The sequence below is a fragment of the Coregonus lavaretus genome, assembly GCF_964263955.1.
Source record: "Coregonus lavaretus genome assembly, chromosome: 8".
Lineage (NCBI taxonomy): Eukaryota > Metazoa > Chordata > Actinopteri > Salmoniformes > Salmonidae > Coregonus > Coregonus lavaretus.
In genome coordinates this window covers 38,927,109-38,952,981 of record NC_139995.1, presented here as the reverse complement: position 1 = coordinate 38,952,981, position 25,873 = coordinate 38,927,109, and the positions used below count along the sequence as shown (strand labels likewise).

The 25,873-nt window shown below is 43.7% G+C and overlaps 1 protein-coding gene across 1 annotated transcript in view; it reads left to right on the top strand.

Moving 5' to 3' along the window:
* Positions 1-25,416, top strand: part of LOC311133529 (protein hinderin-like) — a 30,887-nt gene extending 5,471 nt beyond the window's left edge. Inside the window, exons 5-11 of the mRNA XM_084167036.1 lie at positions 2,248-2,363; positions 13,874-14,013; positions 14,861-15,501; positions 15,599-15,685; positions 15,781-15,896; positions 16,019-16,139; positions 24,978-25,416. Coding sequence (XP_084023162.1) covers positions 2,248-2,363; positions 13,874-14,013; positions 14,861-15,501; positions 15,599-15,685; positions 15,781-15,896; positions 16,019-16,139; positions 24,978-25,182 — 1,426 coding nt within the window. The 3' untranslated portion in view covers positions 25,183-25,416. The remainder of the gene's footprint in view (positions 1-2,247; positions 2,364-13,873; positions 14,014-14,860; positions 15,502-15,598; positions 15,686-15,780; positions 15,897-16,018; positions 16,140-24,977) is intronic.
* Positions 25,417-25,873: the final 457 nt, after the last annotated feature.

Below are 25,873 nucleotides of genomic sequence, written 5' to 3'. Positions count from 1 at the left end.
ATGCCTCTTGGTTCTAGGCTTTGGGATAGTTAAAAGGCCAGAGGACCTGAGGGAACTACTGGGTACATCATTTAAAAGCATGTCTGACATGTATTGGGGTGCACAATCGTGGATTGATTTAAAAACCAATAGAATAATCTTAAAATGAATTCTAAAACTCACAGGCAGCCAGTGCAAAGACCTTAAAACCGGTGTAATGTGTACTCTCCGTCTGGTCTTAGTCAGTACCCGTGCTGCAGCATTCTGTATGTTTTGCAGTTGACCAATGGATTTATTGGGGTAGACCAGACAGGGGAGAGCATTACAGTAGTCAAGCCTACTTGTAATAAAAGCATGGATGAGTCTCTGCATCAGCCTGAGAGAGAAATGGCCGTACCTTGGCAATGTTCCTCAGGTGGTAAAAAGCTATTTAGGTCACAGGGGAAGTCAGATCTGTGGAAGACATTTGACTTAGTTGTGGAAACTACTGGAGATCAAGAAAAAGGAGGGTATAGGAGCAAGCGTTGCATGAGGATTATGTGTGCCAAACAGTTGCTGTTAGATTACAATATTCTTATTTTTTCGGACCATTTGGAACAGTGTAAACAACACTAAATAAATAAGTGCACCAGAGAGTCTGTTCTAATGAAGAAGAAAAAAATATATCAAGTCTTTGTTACAGCAGACTAAAATCATTTGCATGCATTCGTGAATTGCGGTTTATTTATTGTTTAGGCTAATTATTCAAAGCTACCGTTGTTATTTAATTTTATAACAAAAATGCTTAATTGCATTTCAAAGCATGAATGTCTCGTATGCTTTGTGATGGCATGAACGAATGAATGAATGAATGAATGAATGATTGATTGATTGATTGATTGATTGATTGATGCATTAGCCTATACAGTATATTGAAATATAGGCCTCAGTAAGTTACGGTATTAAGAATAAACAGGACGCCCTCTTAGGCCTACAGCTCGAATGTGGTTATACAAGGCTACTATACAAGGCCTATTAATGATAACGACATTACTTATTATAATAATGACGATCATAATAATTGTAATAATAACAATAAGGAGATCAAGATAAAGGAGGCTATAGGAGCGAGAGCTGCGTGCATATTATGTGTGACAAACCGGTGCTGTTAGATTACAATATAATTTTTCAGCCTGTTTGGAACAGTGTAAACAACACTAAATAAATTATAAGTAATAACAGTCTGTTCTAACGAAAAACAATTGTAAAGCCTTTATAGCAAAGATTAAAAACAGCCGAATCTGTGAAATTGCTTTATCTGACATTTTGCCATTGCATAAGGCTTGGTGCTCACGGAATCAGTAGGCGATTAAACAAACACTCAAACAGGCAACAGAAGCAAGATCTGTCTTATTTCTGTAGATATATATGGAGGATTTATAAAGCCAGGCACATTTAACAGTTAAGCTATTGATTATAGACCTAATTAAGTTGGGGTTTCCTCTCTACAATTAGGTTAAGGGAAGGGCGGTTTCCTCGTCTCTGCTGCTGCTGCCTCCGCCGCATTGTTCTCAATCCCACCCAATATGCTGATTAACTTTGCTATTATGCACAACATAGGGAAAGGCGGGGGAGGGGTGTATTTTCTCCCCTTTTCTCCCCAATTTCGTGGTATCCAATTGGTAGTTACAGTCTTGTCACATCGCTGCAACTCCCCTACGGACACGGCAGAGGCGAAGGTCGAGAGTCCCTAGTGTGCGATGGGACAAGAACATCCCTGCCGGCCAAACCGTCCCCTACCCTGGACGACACTGGGCCAATTGTGCGCCGCCCCATGGGTCTCCCGGTTGCGGCCGGCTGCGAAAGGCGCCAATTCTACGGCGCACTGAAGATTATGTTTCAGAACTGCGGACAGCGACCGTATCCACCGCGGGAAAAAGCGCATTTGTTATAAAATAGTATTAGATTTATTAGTGTTGCACCATTATTTTTACATAATATAACCATATACAATTTCAGTATCACATGTCTTAGAGTGATGGATTGTGCCATCCCCGTTGCCTCCACAATGGATCAGTCCGCTGAGACAGGCGTGAATCAGACAGGTGTCTTTTGCACCATGCAAAAAAATATATAATTGCGACTGCTCGACTAAAGAAATCTCGGTCGACCAACAGCCTATCAACCAGTCGACTAAATGGGATCAACCCTAAGAGATTTTCTCAAGAATTAAGTTTATTCAGGGCGAACACTGCTATAATCACTGACCCTCCACCTCTTCTTTCCCAGAGTGAGTGAGGAGAAGGAGGAGTCGGTACAGAGGCTGAGGGATGAACAGGAGGCCTTTGAGTGCAAGATTCTACAGCTGGAGCAGCAGAACCAGCTCATTGTACAGGAGAGAGAGAGTATCCTTTTCTCCATTGATGCACACAGACATACAAAGGGCCTATCCCACTGGCATTGTCTGTGTGAAGTATCCTCAACTCCAGTCTTTGAGGGCCACAGTGCCTGCTGGTGTTCTCTTGCCTTCCCAGGCCTGTATCAGTCACTGATTTTAAAAGACAGCCATGAGTACTTGCAGACACTGCAGCCCCAGTCTGCCACTAAAGAATTAAAGCTCTTCCTATCTGACAGCAGGGGGCAGCATTGCCTAGAGCTTGATATCTCCACCGCAAACCTCAGTGGTCTGGCAGGTACTCCATGAGCGTAATTACATGCCCACGTACCTCCATTCCCCCCTGCTTTTTCATGATTTTGCATGTTGGCCACATCTTGACATTACAATATGAAATTTGCCCTATGTCTGAGTTCACTGTGGATTACATTCAGTATTTGAAACCGTTTCCTTCTCTGACGTTTTATCTTGTGGGACTGTGTCATTTGCTTTTGTCTCATGTCTTGGTAATCTTGTTCTTCATGATGCACTGAATTCTGTCATACACTACATGACCAAAGGTATGTGGACACCTGCTCGTCGAACATCTCATTTCAAAAGCAGGGGCATTAATATGTAGTTGGTCCCCCCTTTGCTGCTATAACAGCCTCCACTCTTCTGGGAAGGCTTCCCACTAGATGTTGGAACATTGCTGCGGGTACTTGCTTCCATTAAGTGAAGTCGGGTACTGATGTTGGGTGATTAGGCCTGGCTCGCAGTCGGCTTTCCAATTCATCCCAAAGGTGTTCGATGGGGTTGAGGTCAGGGCTCTGTGCAGGCCAGTCAAGTTCTTCTACACCGATCTCGACAAACCATTTGTATGGACCTCGCTTTGTGCACGGGGGCATTGTCATGCTGAAACAGGAAAGGGCCTTCCCCAAATTGTTGCCACAAAGTTGGAAGCACAGAATCGTCTAGAATGCCATTGTATGCTGTAGCGTTAAGATTTCCCTTCACTGGAACTAAAGGGCCTAGCCCGAACCATGAAAAACAGCCCTAGACCATTATTCCTCCTCCACCAAACTTTACAGTTGGCACTATGCATTGGGGCAGGTAGCATCCGCCAAACCCAGATTTGTCCGTCGGACTGCCAGATGGTGAAGCGTGATTCATCACTCCAGAGAACGCGTTTCCACTGCTCCGGAGTCCAATGGCGGCGAGCTTTACACCACTCCAGCCGACGCTTGGCATTGCACATGGTGATCTTAGGCTTGTGTGCAGCTACTCGGCCTTGGAAACCCATTTCCTGACAAACAGTTATTGTGCTGACGTTGCTTCCAGAGGCAGTTCGGTAGTGAGTGTTGCAACTGAGGACAGACGTTTTCTACGCGCTTCAGCACTCGGCGATCACGTTCTGTGAGCTTTTGTGGCCTACCACTTCGCGGCTGAGCAGTTGTTGCTCCTAGACGTTTCCACTTCACAATAACAGCACTTACAGTTGACCGGGGCAACTCTAGCAGGGCAGAAATTTGACGAACTGACTTGTTTAGAAAGGTGGCATCCTATGACGGTACCACATTGAAAGTCACTGAGCTCTTTATTAAGGCCATTCTACTGCCAATGTTTGTTTATGGAGATTGCATGGCTGTGTGCCCGATTTTATACAGCTGTCAGCAACGGGTGTGGCTGAAATGGATGAATCCACTAATTTGAAAGGGTGTCCACATACTTTTGCATTTATAATGTGTCTTACCTTTTTCTGACCAGTTACAGCACCACCAGTTGATTCTAAGCAAGCTAACACTGTCAGGCTCAATCTCTTGGCCTGACCTGGCAACTTTCCTATAATTCCAACAGCATCCCATAATTACCCTGTTTCCTCTACTTTTCCACCCCCCACCCTTCCTGACGTCCTATTTAATGATTCCCACTCAGGCCAAACCGACGTGGTGAGAGCCGCCAATTTAGGGGAAAAACACGGCGAAAAATGAAAAGTAATCACCGTTGGCAGCGGAGCTGGGAAATTAGGAAAGCACAACTCAATTAAAGGCACTTTGACTGGGAGACCTGGCATTTACACTAAACTTCTAAACTCCATTAAAAAGGAATTTGAGGGGGAAAAACCCCTTTGATTAATGCACCCCGAGGGGATAACCAGTCTTTAACGCACACACAGAGTCGTAAAGAGAGTTCTGAGACGTAGGGTTCCAGATGGATCTTTTAAAGGTTAAGGAGACACCAAAGGCAAACAGACTAGGGGGAGACTTGTAAAGACTAATTCCATTACAGTCTTATCTACCAAGAGCCAGGTTATCAAGGGGAGGATGTGTATATCTCTCCTATCTAAAGACCCACAATGAGTGAAAAGCGTTCTTGTTGAAATGTTGTTTGTCAGGACCATTTTGGAGCTCAAGTGCTGAATAAAATGTAAGATTTGAATAAGCTTGTCATTGGTTATTTCTCCTTGGCATGATGTCTTGGAGAGGTAAAAAGGATAGATATCATTGCTGAGTTGGTGCTTCACAAATCACATAGATTTTTGAATCAATAACCTTACTCTTCTGTCAGTGACTTATACCACTGCTGTGGTTGAAATAAGTGTCTCTACCTTCCTCACTTAGGCAATGGATAAAGGGCTAAACTTTGAGTTTGCTTTATCACTTATGTTAGACCTTTTAATACCATCAAGAGACAGAGTAAACCTTGAGCTATAGTGTTTGTTAGCAAGTCTATTTACTGGTATTTGGTTGGGTTGATTGTAAACTGATTTATTTGTTCTCTCCATGAGCTTAAAGTATGGTTAAGGCAGTTATGCTAACTGTACACTTCGTTCAATTACCTATCACCGTGCCCTAACACACACACTCATTCACACGCCCAGTCAATTTGGCACAGTGAGCAAAAGGCAGGATTTGAAAATATTCCTCTCCTGTGCAAATTTATTCCACCTTGAGGTGGATTTCATTTGGGCACGGCCTGACAGGGCGAGTGAATAATTTTGACAGGCCCCGTCTGAAGCCCTCGAAGCAAAGTCTTGATTTTGTATATTTTTGGATTGAGGGGCAGAAGAAGCCGTTGCTACCGCTTTGATTGAAGAGGGTGGGCATTTGGATTGGCTCATGGCCAAGACTCAGAGAACAGTTTTCACAGATTTCGGCATGGGAATAGAACCTTATCAATTGCGTTCCAGTTGCCCCAGATTACAAGGCCTTGAGAGGCGGGTCTGCGTCTGCCCATCAATGTTTTTAACGTAGGTGTGTTAACGCTCCCGCAATCTGTCTGTCTCTCAGAACATCCACATCCTATAATCGGCGTAGGTATTATTTGTGGTTGCGATGACTGTTGGTTGGAGCATAATGCTTCCAATACCAGATTTGTGTGGGTTGACTCTGACGTGTACTAGATTCCTTTGAATAAAAGTGTTAACCCAGAGGACATTATATTACCAACATAAATCCATTGACATGGGAATTGACACAAATGTTTGGTCGGTTCTGTCGAGTTTTGATAGCCATTTGTCATAACATAACTTCAGTTGTCATGGCTGCCTGTGATTGCTATGACGTAATGTCAGTAGAATAACAGCCTTATGCAGAGATACGGTTCAGGTGTTACTTACCGGTAGAGTGTATGAAAGACGCCTTGGAGCATTTGTCGACGGGGCATTCACTTTCATTCCACTTGATCTGAAGTCTTTCTCTTCCCCTTCTCCATTTCATCTCCCAAGCTTGATTGAACTCCTCCGACACCAAAGTATTTTCTCCTAGCGTATCCTTCCACAGACTGTTACTTCAATATGGCTTCACTTTGAAACTTTCATTTGCTGTTAAATCGGGGACTTTTAAAGGTGATGTGTTGAGAAACTCATCAGCCAGGGGCGATGGCCCACCCATAAAAAGATATGGCCTGGAGCAGGGAGGTTTATGGGTAGTAGTTGGTTGGTAGGAGTGTGTTCGAGACTGTGTACCCATGTTTGTGGGTGACTACAGGTGAAGATGTGGTAATGTGTTATTCTGGGTTCATTGCAAATTCTCTATGTTGGGGTTTGCATATATATGTATGTGTGTGTGTATACAGTTGAAGTCGGAAGTTTACATACATCTTAGCCAAATACATTTAAACTCAGTTTTTCACAATTCCTGACATTTAATCCTAGTAAAAATTCCCTGTCTTAGGTCAGTTAGGATCACCACTTTATTTTAAGAATGTGAAATGTCAGAATAATAGTAGAGAGTGATTTATTTCAGCTTTTATTTCTTTCATCACATTCCCAGTGGGTCAGAAGTTTACATACACTCAATTAGTATTTGGTAGCTTTGCCTTTAAATTGTTTTACTTGTGTCAAATGTTTCGGTAGCCTTCCACAAGCTTCCCATAATAAGTTGGGTGAATTTTGGCCCATTCCTCCTGACAGAGCTGGTGTAACTGAGTCAGGTTTGTATGCCTCCTTGCTCGCACACGCTTTTTGAGTTCTGCCCACAAATGTTCTATAGGATTGAGGTCAGGGCTTTGTGGTGGCCACTCCAATACCTTGACTTTGTTGCCCTTAAGCCATTTTGCCACAACTTTGGAAGTATGCTTGGGGTCATTGTCCATTTGAAGACCCATTTGCGACCAAGCTTTAACATCCTGACTCATGTCTTGAGATGTTGCTTCAATATATCCAGATCATTTTCCTTCCTCATGATGCCATCTATTTTGTGAAGTGCACCAGTCCTTCCTGCAGCAAAGCACCCCCACAGCATGATGCTGCCACCCCCGTGCTTCACGGTTGGGATTGTGTTCTCCGGCTTGCAAGTATCCCCTTTTTCCTCCTAACATAACGATGGTCATTATGGCCAAACAGTTCTATTTTTGTTTCATCAGACTTTGTCCCCATGTGCAGTTGCAAACTGTAGTCTGCCTTTTTTATGGCGGTTTTGGAGCAGTTGCTTCTTCCTTGCTGAGCGGCCTTTCAGGTTATGTCGATATAGGACTCGTTTTACTGTGGATATATATACTTTGTACCTGTTTCCTCCAGCATCTTCACAAGGTCCTTTGCTGTTTTTCTGGGATTGATTTGTACTTTTCGCACCAAAGTACGTTCATCTCTAGGAGACAGAACGCGTCTCCTTCCTGAGCGGTATGACGGCTGCGTGGTCCCATGGTGTTTATACTTGCGTACTATTGTTTGTACAGAAAATCACATTGTATGATTTTTAAGTAATTAATTTGCATTTTATTGCATGACATAAGTATTTGATACATCAGAAAAGCAGAACTTAATATTTGGTACAGAAACCTTTGTTTGCAATTACAGAGATCATACGTTTCCTGTAGGTCTTGACCAGGTTTGCACACACTGCAGCAGGGATTTTAGCCCACTCCTCCATACAGACCTTCTCCAGATCCTTCAGGTTTCGGGGCTGTCGCTGGGCAATACGGACTTTCAGCTCCCTCCAAAGATTTTCTATTAGGTTCAGGTCTGGAGACTGGCTAGGCCACTCCAGGACCTTGAGATGCTTCTTACGGAGCCACTCCTTAGTTGCCCTGGCTGTGTGTTTCGGGTCGTTGTCATGCTGGAAGACCCAGCCACGACCTATCTTCAATGCTCTTACTGAGGGAAGGAGGTTGTTGACCAAGATCTCGCGATACATGGCCCCATCCATCCTCCCCTCAATACGGTGCAGTCGTCCTGTCCCCTTTGCAGAAAAGCATCCCCAAAGAATGATGTTTCCACCTCCATGCTTCACGGTTGGGATGGTGTTCTTGGGGTTGTACTCATCCTTCTTCTTCCTCCAAACACGGCGAGTGGAGTTTAGACCAAAAAGCTCTATTTTTGTCTCATCAGACCACATGACCTTCTCCCATTCCTCCTCTGGATCATCCAGATGGTCATTGGCAAACTTCAGACAGGCCTGGACATGCGCTGGCTTGAGCAGGGGGACCTTGCGTGCGCTGCAGGATTTTAATCCATGATGGCGTAGTGTGTTACTAATGGTTTTCTTTGAGACTGTGGTCCCAGCTCTCTTCAGGTCATTGACCAGATCCTGCCGTGTAGTTCTGGGCTGATCCCTTACCTTCCTCATGATCATTGATGCCCCACGAGGTGAGATCTTGCATGGAGCCCCAGACCGAGGGTGATTGACCGTCATCTTGAACTACTTCCATTTTCTAATAATTGCGCCAACAGTTGTTGCCTTCTCACCAAGCTGCTTGCCTATTGTCCTGTAGCCCATCCCAGCCTTGTGCAGGTCTACAATTTGATCCCTTATGTCCTTACACAGCTCTCTGGTCTTGGCCATTGTGGAGAGGTTGGAGTCTGTTTGATTGAGTGTGTGGACAGGTGTCTTTTATACAGGTAACAAGTTCAAACAGGTGCAGTTAATACAGGTAATGAGTGGAGAACAGGAGAGCTTCTTAAAGAAAAACTAGCAGGTCTGTGAGAGACGGAATTCTTACTGGTTGGTAGGTGATCAAATACTAATGTCATGCAATAAAATGCAAATTAATTACTTAAAAATCATAGAATGTGATTTTCTGGATTTTTGTTTTAGATTCCGTCTCTCACAATCGGCAATGTATCAAATACTTGTTCTCCCCACTGTATGTATGTGTATATATATATATATATATATATATATATATATATATATATATATATATATATATATATATACAGTGGGGGAAAAAAGTATTTAGTCAGCCACCAATTGTGCAAGTTCTCCAACTTAAAAAGATGAGAGAGGCCTGTAATTTTCATCAAAGGTACACGTCAACTATGACAGACAAAATGAGAAAAGAAAATCCAGACAATCACATTGTAGGATTTTTAATGAATTTATTGGCAAATGATGGTGGAAAATAAGTATTTGGTCAAAAACAAAAGTTTCTCAATACTTTGTTATATACCCTTTGTTGGCAATGACACAGGTCAAACGTTTTCTGTAAGTCTTCACATTCCTCCATGCAGATCTCCTCTAGAGCAGTGATGTTTTGGGGCTGTCGCTGGGCAACACGGACTTTCAACTCCCTCCAAAGATTTTCTATGGGGTTGAGATCTGGAGACTGGCTAGGCCACTCCAGGACCTTGAAATGCTTCTTACGAAGCCACTCCTTCGTTGCCCGGGCGGTGTGTTTGGGATCATTGTCATGCTGAAAGACCCAGCCACGTTTCATCTTCAATGCCCTTGCTGATGGAAGGAGGTTTTCACTCAAAATCTCACGATACATGGCCCCATTCATTCTTTCCTTTACACGGATCAGTCGTCCTGGTCCCTTTGCAGAAAAACAGCCCCAAAGCATGATGTTTCCACCCCCATGCTTCACAGTAGGTATGGTGTTCTTTGGATGCAACTCAGCATTCTTTGTCCTCCAAACACGACGAGTTGAGTTTTTACCAAAAAGTTCTATTTTGGTTTCATCTGACCATATGACATTCTCCCAATCCTCTTCTGGATCATCCAAATGCACTTCAGACGGGCCTGGACATATACTGGCTTAAGCAGGGGGACACGTCTTGTACTGCAGGATTTGAGTCCCTGGCGGCGTAGTGTGTTACTGATGGTAGGCTTTGTTACTTTGGTCCCAGCTCTCTGCAGGTCATTCACTAGGTCCCCCCGTGTGGTTCTGGGATTTTTGCTCACCGTTCTTGTGATCATTTTGACCCCACGGGGTGAGATCTTGCGTGGAGCCCCAGATCGAGGGAGATTATCAGTGGTCTTGTATGTCTTCCATTTCCTAATAATTGCTCCCACAGTTGATTTCTTCAAACCAAGCTGCTTACCTATTGCAGATTCAGTCTTCCCAGCCTGGTGCAGGTCTAAAATTTTGTTTCTGGTGTCCTTTGACAGCTCTTTGGTCTTGGCCATTGTGGAGTTTGGAGTGTGACTGTTTGAGGTTGTGGACAGGTGTCTTTTATACTGATAACAAGTTCAAACAGGTGCCATTAATACAGGTAACGAGTGGAGGACAGAGGAGCCTCTTAAAGAAGAAGTTACAGGTCTGTGAGAGCCAGAAATCTTGCTTGTTTGTAGGTGACCAAATACATATTTTCCACCATGATTTGCAAATAAATTCATAAAAAATCCTACGATGTGATTTTCTGGATTTTTTTTCTCTCAATTTGTCTGTCATAGTTGACGTGTACCTATGATGAAAATTACAGGCCTCTCTCATCTTTTTAAGTGGGAGAACTTGCACAATTGGTGGCTGACTAAATACTTTTTTCCCCACTGTGTATATATATATATTATACATTTACATTTTAGTCATTTAGCAGACGCTCTTATCCAGAGCGACTTACAGTTAGTGAATACATATTAATTTTTTTATACTGGCCCCCCGTGGGAATCAAACCCACAACCCTGGCGTTGCAAACGCCATGCTCTATCAACTGAGCTACATCCCTGCCGGCCATTCCCTCCCCTACCCTGGACGACGCTGGGCCAATTGTGCGCCGCCCATGAGTATCCCGGTCGCGGCCGGCTGCGACAGAGCCTGGATTCGAACCAGGATCTCTAGTGGCACAGTTAGCACTGCGATGCAGTGCCTTAGACCACTGCGCCACTCAGGAGTTCATACATGTGTATATAAACTCAGCAACAACAAAGAAACGTCCTCTCACTGTCAACTGTGTAAATATTTGTATGAACATAACCAGATTCAACAACTGAGACATAAACTGAACAACTTCCACAGACGTGTGACTCGCAGAAATTGAATAATGTGTCCCTGAGCAAAGGGGGGCGGGTGGTCAAAATCAAAAGTAACAGGCAGTATCTGGTGTGGCCACCAGCTGCATTAAGTACTGCAGTGCATCTCCTCCTCATGGACTGCACCAGATTTGCCAGTTTTTGCTCTGAGATGTTACCCCACTCTTCCACCAAGGCACCTGCAAGTTTCCGGACATTTCTGGGGGGAATGGCCCTAGCCCTCACCCTCCGATCCAACAGGTCTCAGACGTGCTCAATGTGATTGAGATCCGGGCTCTTCGCTGGCCATGGCAGAACACTGACATTCCTGTCTTGCAGGAAATCACGCCCAGAACGAGCAGTATGGCTGGTGGCATTGTCATGCTGGAGGGTCATGTCAGGATAAGCCTGCAGGAATGGTACCACATGAGTGAGGAGGATGTCTTCCCTGTAACGCACAGCGTTGAGATTGCCTGCGATGACAACAAGCTCAGTCCGATGATGCTGTGACACACCGCCCCAGACCATGACAGACCCTCCACCTCCAAATCGATCTCGTACATGCCTCGGTGTAACGCTCATTCCTTCGACAATAAACGCAAATCCGACCATCACCCCTGGTGAGACAAAACCGCGACTCGTCAGTGAAGAGCACTTTTTGCCAGTCCTGTCTGGTCCAGCGATGATGAATTTGTGCCCATAGGCGACGTTGTCAGTGTCACCAGCAAAGCACCATCACACCTCCTCCTCCATGCTTCACGATGGGAACAACACATGCGGAGATCAACCGTTCACCTACTCTGCGTCTCACAAAGACACGGCGGTTGGAACCAAAAATCTCAAATTTGGACTCATCAGACCAAAGGACAGATTTCTACTGGTCTAATGTCCATTGCTTGTGTTTCTTGGCCCAAGCAAGTCTCTTCTTCTTATTGGTGTCCTTTAGTAGTGGTTTCTTTGCAGCAAATCGACCTTGAAGGCTGATTCACACAGCTCCTCTGAACAGTTAATGTTGAGATGTGTCTGTTACTTGAACTCTGTGAAGCATTTTTTTGGGCTGCAATTTCTGAGGCTGGTAACTCTAATGAACTTATCCTCTGCAGCAGAGGTAACTCTGGGTCTTCCTTTCCTGTGGCGGTCCTCATGAGAGCCAGTTTCATCATAGCGCTTGATGGTTTTTGCGACTGCACTTGAAGAAACTTTCAAAGTTCTTGAAATGTTTCGTATTGACTGACCTTCATGTCTTAAAGTAATGATGGACTGTCGTTGCTTATTTGAGCTGTTCTTGCCGTAATATGGACTTGGTCTTTTACCAAATAGGGCTATCTTCTGTATACCACTCCTACCTTGTCACAACACAACTGATTGGCTCAAACGCGCTAAGAAGGAAAGAAAATCCACAAATTAACTTTTAACAAAGCACACCTGTTAATTGAAATGCATTCCAGGTGACTACCTCATTAAGCTGGTTGAGAGAATGCCAAGAGTGTGCAAAGCTGTCATATAGGCAAAGGGTGGCTACTTTGAAGAATCTAAAATCTAAAATATATTTTTTGGTTACTACTTGATTCTATATGTGTTATTTCATATTTTTTATGTCTTCACTATTATTCTACAATGTAGAAAATCATAAAAATAAGGAAAAATCCTTGAATGAGTAGGTGTGTCCAAACTTTTGACTAGTACTGTATGTAAATAAGGTATTTCTGTATTATTTTCTTCAATAAATGTTCACAATTCTTTATAAAACCTGTTTTCACTTTGTCATTATGGGGTATTGTGTGTAGATTGATCATATTTTATATTTATTGAATCCATTTTAGAATAAGGCTATAACGTAACAAAATGTGGAGAAGGGGTCTGAATACTTTCCGAATACACTGTATATGGATGATTTATAAATTCAGGCACATTAACAGTTAGGCATTTGGTTATAGACCTAATTAAGTTGGGGTTTGCTCTCTCCTCACTTTTCTTAGAAAATTAAGGCAAGGTCTGTTTTCTCGTCTCCTAACTCCGCTGCTGCCTCCGCCGCATTGTTCTCAACACCAATATGCTGGTTAACTTAGCTATTATACACATAGCAACGTGGTCTCGACCATTATCCAACGCGGGAGAAAGCACATTTTATATTATTATTTTTATTTGTACTTACATAATGTAACCATATACAATTTCAGTAGCAAATGTCTTAGACTGATGGACTGTGCCATCCCCACGGCCTCCACAATGGATCAGTCCACTCAGCCAGGCACGAATCAGGCAGGTGTCGTGTACACCATGACCAACAGCCTATCGACCAAACAGTGGACCAGTCGACTAGATGGGGTCAGCCCTAGTATACAGTATGAGATCCTATGCTTTCTTACTAATTCAATGGTTGCAATGGTGGTATGTATCCATGTATGTGTACCTACCTTACTCACTCAGCCCGGTTGTGTGTGTATGCGAGCGGTGCAGCCACCGCCATTAGCGGGACCCTCATGCACAGCAGTGGTTCTGCGCCAGATGAATTCTGTTCTGCCTTCTGCAGCGTGGCACCAGGCAGGTGCCAGCTCTCTGTCTGGCATTCAGATATGGCATCACGGCCCAGCTCTGCTTAGCTCAGCCTGGGCCGACCCAGATGGAAAAGTCTATAAAGCTCTACCCCCTCAACTTTTTATCATGCTCTCTTTCTTTTCAGTTTGTCCTTTTCAACTTTCTGAGGTAACTCACTGTTCTCTTTACTTTCCTGGCCTTATGAAGGGGTGGTGGATGGGGATATTATTTTGGGGTTATATGTTGTCTTCAAAATGTCAATAAAAATGTATCCCAAAAAAGGGAATAAAGACAGAAGTATGACCCTTAACCCCAGCCCCCTGTGGCCCAGGCCTACAGCAGCAGTACCGGGAGTGTCAGGAGCTGCTGGGGCTCTACCAGCAGTACCTCTCTCAACAGCAAGAGAAACTCAACCAGTCCATCGCCCAGCTCAGCCATGCCCGCAGCTCCCACTCTAACTCCCACAAAAAGGTACTCACTCTTTGTGTGTGTGTGCGTAATAAGAGTGTGTGTCTGAGAGAGATGACGAGTGGTGCGTGTCAGTGTGTGTGTGTACAATCTTCCCCGGGGAGCTATCTCCAAACTACCACGCAGTTCACCATCAATCACAATGCTGCCAACTGGGAGAGAGACACTCGCACACACATTTTCTTTTTAAATGATATTTACTTAGACCTAGACAGCACATCAGATATCACGATAGCAAAAAAATTCGCTATCAATTATGACCACATACAGTAAGTAGCAGAACCGGTTGCTTTTCTCAAGGTAACCATTTAGAGACAACTTCCTGGGTCCCCCTACTCTGAGGATAGATCACTTTGTCGTCCTCAGTGTCCGACAGTGGGTCTGAGTAATGTGTTTGCATGCTCTGTGACCTCACACTGAATTAGTCACTCTCTTGTCTTGCTGAAGGTGGGCTTTTCTTTACTTTACTTTGTGTTTATCTCTCTCGCTTCAGTGACCTTGGTTTCCCTGTGCTCAGCACTTTAATGAGAATCTCAGTCTTGCCGAAACCCAAATCTTAGTTCTGCATTGTATCGGTGTTAAGTCCATCTTGGCTTACCCACTGCTCTCTCACAGAAAAGTATTAAAGGGTGAAGGGAAGGAGTGAATATCGGAGAGAGGTAACTAACCGCAAAAATGACCCATTGCCCTTACCACTTATACACTTGTGGAGATTGGAGATGAACACATGACACGTTTCAGATTTTATTGATGCCCACATTGCGCTTAATACAGTAACATTGAATAATATATTTACAATAGATAAAAAAAGAAGGGTATATTTAACTTGGTGGCTTTCTTGTCTCCACAGGCCCCCAGCAGTGAGGTAGGCTCCACCAAGACTAGCAGGGCAGAGATGGCCACAGCCTGGGATGGCTCCTACCTGGGCCTGCCAACTCCTGGAGGAACAGGGACAAACGGAGGAGGAAGAGAGAGAAGTGGCAGAGGAAGAGTCCCGTCCCTCAGTCCCACCTCTCTCTCAGACGACCTCCACGCAGTCACCTCCCCTAACTACTCCTCCTCTAGCGACCAATCCCAGGGACCAATCAAATGCCAGGGCTGCCGAGGAGTAGGGGCCCGTAGCAGACGGGAACATCTGGTCAATGGGGCGTTTACCCATAGGGGGGCCAGAGAAGACCCTCGACTGGGCAACACCAGCCCACGGCTCCACAACGGCCCTGGTGAACCACCCGAAGACAGCAGACGTCTACCTGGACCCCAGGGGTTGCTACTCGGAGGGGACCCAGTGGGGCAGGGAGCAGGGGCAGAGGGGGACCTAACGGCACCCCTCCTGGGACGGGAGGACTGGGAGGAGAGGAGGCACCAGCTGCTCCTGCAGAAGCTGCAGCTGGAGGTGGAGAGGGAGCGGCTGCAAGCGCGGCTGGCCCAGCAGGAGGAGAGGCTGATCAGACAGAACCAGCAGCTCCTCCACACACGCCTCGACTACAGCAGGTATTGAATGTAATTATATTTTATTTTAGAAAAATTATACATCTAACAAGATGCGCACAATAATTTGGGCATGTACTTCATTTTGTCTCTCTTGCAGGTTCCAGCAAGCCACTGCAGCCGAACTCAGCCACTCCATGTCCAGAAACGGGACTGATCCTTTACCCAATGGCCATGCACTACTCAGGTAAAGCCATGGAACTCACTCACTCGCTGTATCTAGTAATCAAACCTTTAGCTTACCAAGCAGTTGAATGTAAACTTGACTGTGTGTGTCTGCAGTGAGATGAGAGGGTGTGACGATGTAGAGGACTTGGGCGAAGCAGCAGAACAAGACGTTCCTCCACACAAAGACCATGCTGCACACATCCCCCTGCAAAACTCCATACATTTACCTGGTAGGTTGTGTGTGTATGTGTGTGACACCCTTGTATACATGGGCCGCCAGTTCTCTATCCCTGTCTTATCGTCTCCGTCATTAGGGTTCTGAAGTCCATTTGTTGTTGGCCTCCATCTGCAGAGCCCTGTCATAACAATTCCAGGAGGGATATAGCCACCTCTCTTGTGGTGTCTCAGAGCAGTCTCAAAGCCACCCCAGCACCAATGATGCTCCCCACGCTACCTAGGACCCCCGACGCAAGGTAAGCCACAGTGGATCTCGGTGTTCCAACCACAACACTGTTGCATCCCATATGCTGTTTCCACTGTACTGCACCGCAACATCACATCATTATCAGCACTTTCAATGTCAAAATAAAGTGTGTTGTACAAAAAGTCGTTTATGATGACATTAATACATTATTGTCAAATGTAGTGTACGCACATCCAGTAAGTTGCAGGTGCTGGGTACAAAAAGTAAACACAAAATAGAGAATAGATCCCTGATGGAATAGTGAATAGATCCCTGTCCACCGATGAATGCTCCTGGTGTTCTGTTGTGCAAGGTCAGCCTGACGAAGACCTTTGGGTTGAAACGCTGCATAATAAAACAGGAGGAGCATTCAACAGTGTGCAGGTTGCTATTCTTTATATCATATGGGTACATTATTACAATCTATTATTAACACATACCATGAGCAATAAATAAACAGAGCGTCTTTAAAAGCTGTTCTATATTTTCAACAGCATCTCATGGTGCATTTTGACCCACTTATCTGGAAACATTTAGATTAGAAATACACAAACCAGACTATTTTCATGAACAGAGCAGGGGGGAAATGCAATTCAACATGTCGGTGCACGGGTAACGAAACAAAATAAAGGTCAGAAAACGGGAAGGAAGGAAGGAAAGGGGAGCTGAGGCAGGCCGGCACTGGGCCTTAGCGTTTGATGTGCTAAATTAAGCTTTCTCCCGGGCTAGCGGCGAGGCTGACAGGAGCCAAGCTGCGTTCCATTAGTCGGTCTAGCTGGGACCCAGCAGCAGGTGTAATTGAACAGACTTCTGTGGGGATGCACAGTCTCTCTCTCTCTGTCTCTCGCGCTCTCTCAATAATGAGAGGGGGAGAGACGAGAGGGAGAGACAGAGAGCGCAGAGAGGAATGAATCACTGCTAGCGTGAGACACACTCCAAGAAAAGGGAAGGAAATGCATTATTACACCCCCTCCCCACCCTTTTTGTGGAAAGGTAATTAATGTGACAGTGTGTCGTCTTCCCGTGTGTGTCTGAGTGTGCACTTCTAGTTAGCATAGAATGCTGTGGACAAATGTTTGTTAGCATGTCATTTTTAAGGAAAGGGATTATGTTTCTTTCTTTTTCCTTTTTTACTTCTGGCAAATTTATTTTTGTTTTTGCATATGAAATGTTCTTCAAGTGTGAACTCCAAATGTTATTCTACTGGCAACATGGACATCCATAGCCTAGCCAACATGAAACAGAAAGACAGCTTGTCTCTGACTCAGCCAGAAGGAAAGCTCTTCACAATGTTCTGAATCATAAACAATGCAATATGGTCCAAGTAACCACCACCATGCCAATCGAACAAACTCAAGCAGTGTAAACTCAAGCAGATGGCCATTAAAACCAAGGAAAATAATGGATACGATCATAATAACAGTGAATTTTTGAAAGCATTTCAATTGGGCCCTTCTGAGAGGTTTGCTCTTAATGACCACGTTTGTCGTGGTTAAAGCGCTGTATTCACCATTCAATACTTTAATTATTATGCGATTGGTCCAACGTTAAACTGTCAAATTTAAACAAACAAAACAAGTTTTGCTGAGGTCAGTGCAAGACATCCAAGATTGTCTTGCGCTTTTCACACTCTGTATGTTCAAAAACCAACAGAAGTCTTTCTTGGATAATTGATCGAAACAAACTAAATGGGAGCAACAGGCAGTTCTGGTCTCCTGAACCCCTCTCCAACCAGCATAGTAGCCAAGAGTTGAATTTGTAGTCAATATTCACTGGATTTAGGAGTCTCCTTTATTCAGAAGCAGAATGCCGTTTTGGACAAGTTTAGTAGCCAAGAGTTACCCCAAAACCCTGGTCAGAACTTCCTCTTTAATTAGGAAATGTGGAGTAAAAACACCCTTTCCTCTCTTCACCTTTCCCCTTCCAACAGACCGACTGCAATCAGTCAGATTAGACAAGCGCATCGCCTCTGCCTGCTCTTCGCTTACCTGCCCTTTAATCCATCAACGCCAAACCCCAGCGATGCAGAGCTGCTTAGGCTAACAAGCACCGGAGAATGCTAGCTTATGTATGGACAGATAAATATTTTATTGTAGTCCGCAGTCTGGAAGCAGCTTCCTGCATTATTCAGACACCCAATCTGATTTTGTGTGTGTGGAGGGAATCAATGAAGCGTGTCATTTTAAGGGTTTTTGTTTTGCAGGGAGGGGAGGTTGGCGAGGGTCGTCCTGGCACTATGTAGACTTTTGCGGATGTTATGAGAGTGAGGGGTAAGCCCTACCATGCCCATGTGTCCCCCTTAATGTATGCCAGCCAACAACCAAAGCAACTCAGGAATTCCACACTAACATTGAATGAGTGCCATTGTTTTGCAAAATCTGACTCACACTGTACCTTGGTCCTTACCCTAGTGATAAACTGCCTATTTTCATTCAGCAACAAACCCTAACAACCATTAAGTCTTAACCAGTTGAATCTTAAAGGTGCAAATTGCAAAATGGGACCGGGGGTTACTCCCCGGCCTCCCGTGCTAGTTAGTAAAGAGTTCCATTGCACCCTACTGCTCTTCCTGCCTCCCCCTTCGCCTCCCCCTGCCTGCTTGCTATTGAATGGCTAGGAATTGACATGCGGGATGTACCCGCCTGCCGTTATAGGATTAGTGTATTACTGTTTGGACTGAAAATGAAAGGGGGCGCTGGGCAAGATGGCCATCTTTAATGAGAGAAGAGCGGAACAACCCAAAAAAGTTACGAGGGGAGGGAGGGAGAAGTGGATAGACTAACTGCAGTTCTGCGAGAGCCAAGTTAAAACTTTCATAGTAACCCAAGAAAGTATAGATATGTCTGGTGAATTTAGCCACCAGTCTGATGTTGAACTGTTAAACTCTTCCTGTTGAACACAGAACAAGGGAGATCTTGGTTTGTTGTTTTGAAAGTGTATTGGAAAGTTTCTTAGTAGCTAGCTAACTTTTTAGTTTGGATCCAGCGACACATTTGGCATCAGTATCTCGAGGGACAATCAAGGCGAAACAACATGGTTGTGGACGGAATTGCAGAATCCCCACATGAGACCTGGACGGAGTCTGAGGACAAAGTGAGGGAAATGATCTCTAAGAAATTGAAGATGGACCCACCGGAAGATTGAGGTGGAGCGCACCCACAGGACTGGAAAACCCACCACCGGCCCTGAATATTGATTGGTATTCATCAAGCTGTCCGCTCAAGAGGAAGCTTCTCACTGTAACCAGTGCCTGTAATCTGGTTCAGGTTATTAATCAACCTACCAGGATGTTTACAAACACTACAGGGACAAGATGATCCACATTTATCGATCACATTTTTACTAATACTGTAGAACTTTGTTCTAAAGCTGTATCCGTACTCATTGGATGCAGTGATCCCAATATTGTGGCTATATCCAGGAAATCCAAAGTTCCAAAAGCTGGGCCTAAAATAGTGTATAAGAGATCATACAAAATATTTTGCTGTGACTCTTTTGTGGATGATGTTAAAAATATTTGTTGGTCCGATGTGATTAATAAGGAGCATCCAGATGCTGCGCTTGATGAATTTATGAAATTGCTTCTTCCAATTATTGATAAACATGCACCTGTTAAGAAACTGACTGTTAGAACTGTTAAGGCTCCATGGATTGATGAGGAATTGAAAAACTGTATGGCTGAAAGCGATGGGGCAAAAGGAGTGGCTAATAAGTCTTGCTGCACATCTGACTTACTGCAAATTGAGAAATGATGTGACTAAACTCAACAACAAAAAAAGAAGAAACTGTATTATGAAGCCAAGATCAATGATATAAAGAATGATGGAAAAAAAACTTTGGAGTACTTTAAATGAAATTATGTGCAGAAAGACACATTATTTTATCGAATCAGATTGCTTATTCATCACAAAACCATTTGAAGTTGCAAATAATTTTAATGATTACTTAATTGGCAAAGTGGGCAAACTTAGGCAGGAAATGCCAACAACGAACAGTGAGCCATCGTATTCATGCATAAGAAAACAAATAATGAAAGAAAAGCTTTGCAAGTTTGAATTTTGTAAAGCTAGTGTGGGAGAGGTGGAAAGATTATTGTTAAAGATCAATAATCTTTAACAAACCTGGCATTGACAACTTAGATGGAAAGCTACTGAGGATGGTAGCTGACTCTATAGCCACTCCTATCTGTCATATCTTTACTCTGAGCCTAGAGGAAAGTATTTGTCCTCAGGCCTGGAGGGAAGCCAAAGTAATTCCGCTACCCAAGAGTGGTAAAGCAGCCTTTACTGGTTCTAACAGCAGACCTATAAGCTTGCTGCCAGCTCTTAGCAAACTGTTGGAAAGAATTGTGTTTGACCAAATACAATGCAATTTCTCTGTAAACAAATTAACAACAGAGTTTCAGCATGCTTATAGAGAAAGGCACTCAACATGTACTGCACTGACACAAATGACTGATGATTGGTTGAAAGAAATTGATAATAAGAAGATTGTGGGAGCTGTACTGTTAGATTTCAGTGCAGCCTTTGATATTATTGACCATAACCTGTTGTTGAAAAAAAGCGTATGTGTTATGGCTTTTCAACCTCTGCCATATCGTGGATTCAGAGCTATTTAATAGAACTCAAGGGGTTTTCTTTAATGGAAGCTTCTCTAATGTCAAACATGTAAAGTGTGGTGTACCGCAGGGCAGCTCTCTAGGCCCTCTACTATTTTCTATTTTTACCAATGACCTGCCACTGGCATTAAACAAAGCATGTGTGCCCATGTATGCTGATGATTCAACCATATACGCATCAGCAACCACAGCTAATGAAGTCACTGAAACCCTTAACAAAGAGTTGCAGTCTGTTCTGGAATGGGTGGCCAGTAGTAAACTGGTCCGGAACATCTCTAAAACTAAGAGCATTGTATTTGGTACAAACCATTCCCTAAGTTCTAGACCTCAGCTGAATCTGGTAATGAATGGTGAGGCTGTTGAACAAGTTGAGGAGACTAAATTACTTGGCGTTACCTTAGATTGTAAACTGTAATGGTCAAAACATATAGATTCAATGGTTGTAAAGCTGGGGAGCGGTCTGTCCGTAATAAAGAGATGCTCTGCTTTTTTGACACCACATTCCAAAAAGCAAGTCCTGCAGGCTCTAGTTTGTCTTATCTTGATTATTGTCAAGTCGTGTGGTTGAGTGCTACAAGGAAAGTCCCAGTTAAGCTGCAGCTGGCCCAGAACAGAGCTGCACGTCTTGCTCTTCATTGAAATCAGAGGGCTGATATAAATACAGTGAGGGAAAAAAGTATTTGGTCCCCTGCTGATTTTGTACGTTTGCCCACTGACAAAGACATGATCAGTCTATAATTTTAATGGTATGTTTATTTGAACAGTGAGAGACAGAAAAACAACAAAAAAATCCAGAAAAACGCATTTCAAAAATGTTATCAATTGATTTGTATTTTAATGAGGGAAATAAGTATTTGACCCCTCTGCAAAACATGACTTAGTACTTGGTGGCAAAACCCTTGTTGGCAATCACAGAGGTCAGACGTTTCTTGTAGTTGGCCACCAGGTTTGCACACATCTCAGGAGGGATTTTGTCCCACTCCTCTTTGTAGATCTTCTCCAAGTCATTAAGGTTTCGAGCCTGACGTTTGGCAACTCGAACCTTCAGCTCCCTCCACAGATTTTCTATGGGATTAAGGTCTGGAGACTGGCTAGGCCACTCCAGGACCTTAATGTGCTTCTTCTTGAGCCACTCCTTTGTTGCCTTGGCCGTGTGTTTTGGGTCATTGTCATGCTGGAATACACATCCACGACCCATTTTCAATTCCCTGGCTGAGGGAAGGAGGTTCTCACCCAAGATTTGACGGTACATGGCCCCGTCCATCATCCCTTTGATGCGGTGAAGTTGTCCTGTCCCCTTAGCAGAAAAACACCCCCAAAGCATAATGTTTCCACCTCCATGTTTGACGGTGGGGATGGTGTTCTTGGGGTCATAGGCAGCATTCCTCCTCCTCCTCCAAACACGGCGAGTTGAGTTGATGCCAAAGAGCTCCATTTTGGTCTCATCTGACCACAACACTTTCACCCAGTTCTCCTCTGAATCATTCAGATGTTCATTGGCAAACTTCAGACGGGCATGTATATGTGCTTTCTTGAGCAGGGGGACCTTGCGGGCGCTGCAGGATCTCAGTCCTTCACGGCGTAGTGTGTTACCAATTGTTTTCTTGGTGACTATGGTCCCAGCTGCCTTGAGATCATTGACAAGATCCTCCCGTGCAGTTCTGTGCTGATTCCTCACCGTTCTCATGATCATTGCAACTCCACGAGGTGAGATCTTGCATGGAGCCCCAGGCCGAGGGAGATTAACAGATATTTTGTGTTTCTTCCATTTGCGAATAATCGCACCAACTGTTGTCACCTTCTCACCAAGCTGCTTGCCGATGGTCTTGTAGCCCATTCCAGCCTTGTGTAGGTCTACAATCTTGTCCCTGACATCCTTGGAGAGCTCTTTGGTCTTGGTCATGGTGGAGAGTTTGGAATCTGATTGATTGATTGCTTCTGTGGACAGGTGTCTTTTATACAGGTAAAAAGCTGAAATTAGGAGCACTCCCTTTAAGAGTGTGCTCCTAATCTCAGCTCGTTACCTGTATAAAAGACACCTGGGAGTCAGAAATCTTTCTGATTGAGAGGGGGTCAAATACTTATTTCCCTCATTAAAATGCAAATCAATATATAACATTTTTGACATGCTTTTTTCTGGATTTTTTTGTTGTTCTTTCTCTCACTGTTCAAATAAACCTACCATTAAAATTATAGACTGATAATTTCTTTGTCAGTGGGCAAACGTACAAAATCAGCAGGGGATCAAATACTTTTTTCCTTCACTGTACTGTGCATGCCAGTCTCTCTTGGCTAAGAGTTGAGGAGAGACTGACTGCATCACTTCTTCTTTTTATAAGAAACATTAATGTGTTGAAAATCCCAAATTGTTTGCATAGTCAATTCACACACAGCTCTGACACACACACTTACCCCACCAGATATGCCACAAGGGGTCTTTTCACAGTCCCCAAATCCAGAACAAATTCAAGAAAGTGTACAGTATTATATAGAGCCATTATTGCGTGGAACTCCGTTCCATCTCATATTGCTCAAATGAACAGCAAACCTGGTTTCAAAAAACAGATAAAGCAACACCTCACAGCACAACACCTTTCCCCTATTTGAGCTAGATAGTTTGTGTGTATGAATTGGTATTGATATGTAGGTTACGTGTGCCTTTTATTTAATTTAAATGTTTTGATGTAGTTCTGTCCTTGAGCTGTTCTTGTCTATTAAGGTTCTGTATTATGTCATGTTTCATGTTTGTGTGGACCCCAGGAAGAGTAGCTGCTGCTTTTGCAACATCTAATGGGGATCCTAATAAAATACCAAATGTGGAGGGTAGCAACATTTCTGAGTTGTCATTGTCTAATGCAATTATTATTTTTGTCTGTGTGACTTCTCTGTGTGAATACGCAGAGAGTAGTGTACATGGCCCCTCCAAACCATTCGAATTCTCACCATTCGGCCCATTCCCTTGCCAAACTGTACACCCCCCCCATCCCCTTGTTAAAGATTGTGACCACCGGTAAGTTATGCATTATTCATTACAGCGATGTCGTCCGTTGATGGATTGCTGTTTGAGAGCCCTGTCCGTTAAATAAATCTACAAATAAAAATGCAAATTCTCACATTTCAAGAGGGAGCCCGGCCAAAGTTTCACTCCCTCCCTCTATCTTCCCAAAGCTGCACTCTTTAATTCTCGCTCTCTCACTTTCTCACTCTCTCTCCCATTCTCTATCTCTCTCTCTCTCTCGCACACACTGTCATTCCTCTCCCCACTAACTGCTATTGACAGGTAGAAGGAGACCAAATGAAGAAGACAGATTTACTTACTTTAGCTTCAATCACGTTTATTTCCCAGCGGGCCTTATCCCCTATAGGTGTCCCCTCTGTTTTCTCTCTTCAATCTCACAGATTCATTCAATGTACTGTACATAGATTTTCAAAAGAACTTGATGGAAAACTACAGTGATCATTCTTTCTACACCAATTAAAGCCATGAAGTTAAAACACAGAAAATAAAACTATAAATATTATGTTAACAAACACAAGACTCTGACCGCACATGCCAACTGTTGGCCCTCAGAACCTCGGAAGCACGCAGATGCAAATCAATGCTGCTTAAAACGAGCATAGAATTATGTTAGCAACATCGGTGGAGCATGCTTTAAGAATTCATGTTTTCTATCAGGAATGCACTCGTCCAACTGTGTACACACTGAATAATTTATCAAGCAGCCAGACTGAAGGATTGAATCTCTATTAGCTTAATCTCTCGCTTTGGTTTATTTCTTCCCTCATTCGTATTCTGGTAGAGAATGGCCCTGTGCGCCCTCACTCGCTCTCTTTCTGTTGCACCTGTAACATCTAATGCCCTTCTGCTTGTCGACCCCAGGCCTTTAGACTTTTAACGCTGGTTGTGTTAGGCATCAATGGACACTACAGAACAGAAACATTTTATTAGCAGTTCATCCGTATAGGGATATCCTTTCATATCTTCTGTATGTTAACAAATACGAGTTGTACTACACATTTGCACTACAAGCTTTGTGCCACAGACATGCTTTGGCCTTGTGCCTTGTCTAGTTCCTGTTAAGCAATAGCATAACATGAATGCTGGAGAGTTTTAAGAAAGGACAATATTACAAAGGCAATATTGCGATTATGTTAGCAAGAAGACTTATCATAGTTATCAAATGCGTTTTCATTCATTGATTCCTCTCTTCATCTTTGTTTTTGCTCCAGGTTGGACTCCTCCTTGATTGAGTTGTTGGAGGTCTTCAGTCCCATCTCTTTGCCCAAGCAAGGCAACCCTCCCCGACGCCCGCCTCTCCTCAGTGCCCCCAAACCAGCCCACCAAGCTCTACTCTCCCACCCTGGCCCCTACCGGACCCCCCAGCAGGACCTGGAGGAGAGCCAGATACTGGAAGAAATCTTCTTCATTTGCTGAGGCGGGGGTCCAGGGGTAGGTACCCTGAGAAAAATATGAAAATTGAAATCATTCTTAATAATTTAATTGATATTCACCGTTGGCTCTTAAATCAAGGTCAGTGCCTTCTGTTTGTCTTGCAGTTGGAAGTTCCAAAACAATCATGATTTTGTTGATTATACTATTGTATCTTTGTAATGCAATATTTTTTTATATTGATTGTTTTTTTATATTGAAAATAAATAAACTGTAATGTATTTAAGATCTTTGTGTAGTGGTCCCCACATGTAGTGAAATGGTCACCCACAAAGTAGGTAAATCATTAGGGCAAAACATTTTGACAGTTTTTTTTAAAGAAAACATTTATTAAGTTTGGTGCCTAATGAATACGACCCTGGTCAAGGCCCTGTTAGAATATGTAGTAAGTTTGAGTCACGACACAGGTGTATTCTAGACTGTGCTTTATTATTGAGCTAAGCTGAGACGCATCATTCATTAAAATTACAAAAGAGTCCAGGGACCAGAGAAGAGATGAGGGCGGGAGCCTAAAGCGCATTAATCAATGAGAAGCCTACCTCATCAGACATGGCAAAGCTCTACACATAACATTCAATTCCCCATCCCCTTCATGTGCTGAAATTGTCTTCAGAATACTTTTGAATCCATTGAAGAAGTATAATGTAATTATCCTAAGAACACTAGCTTGTAGGAA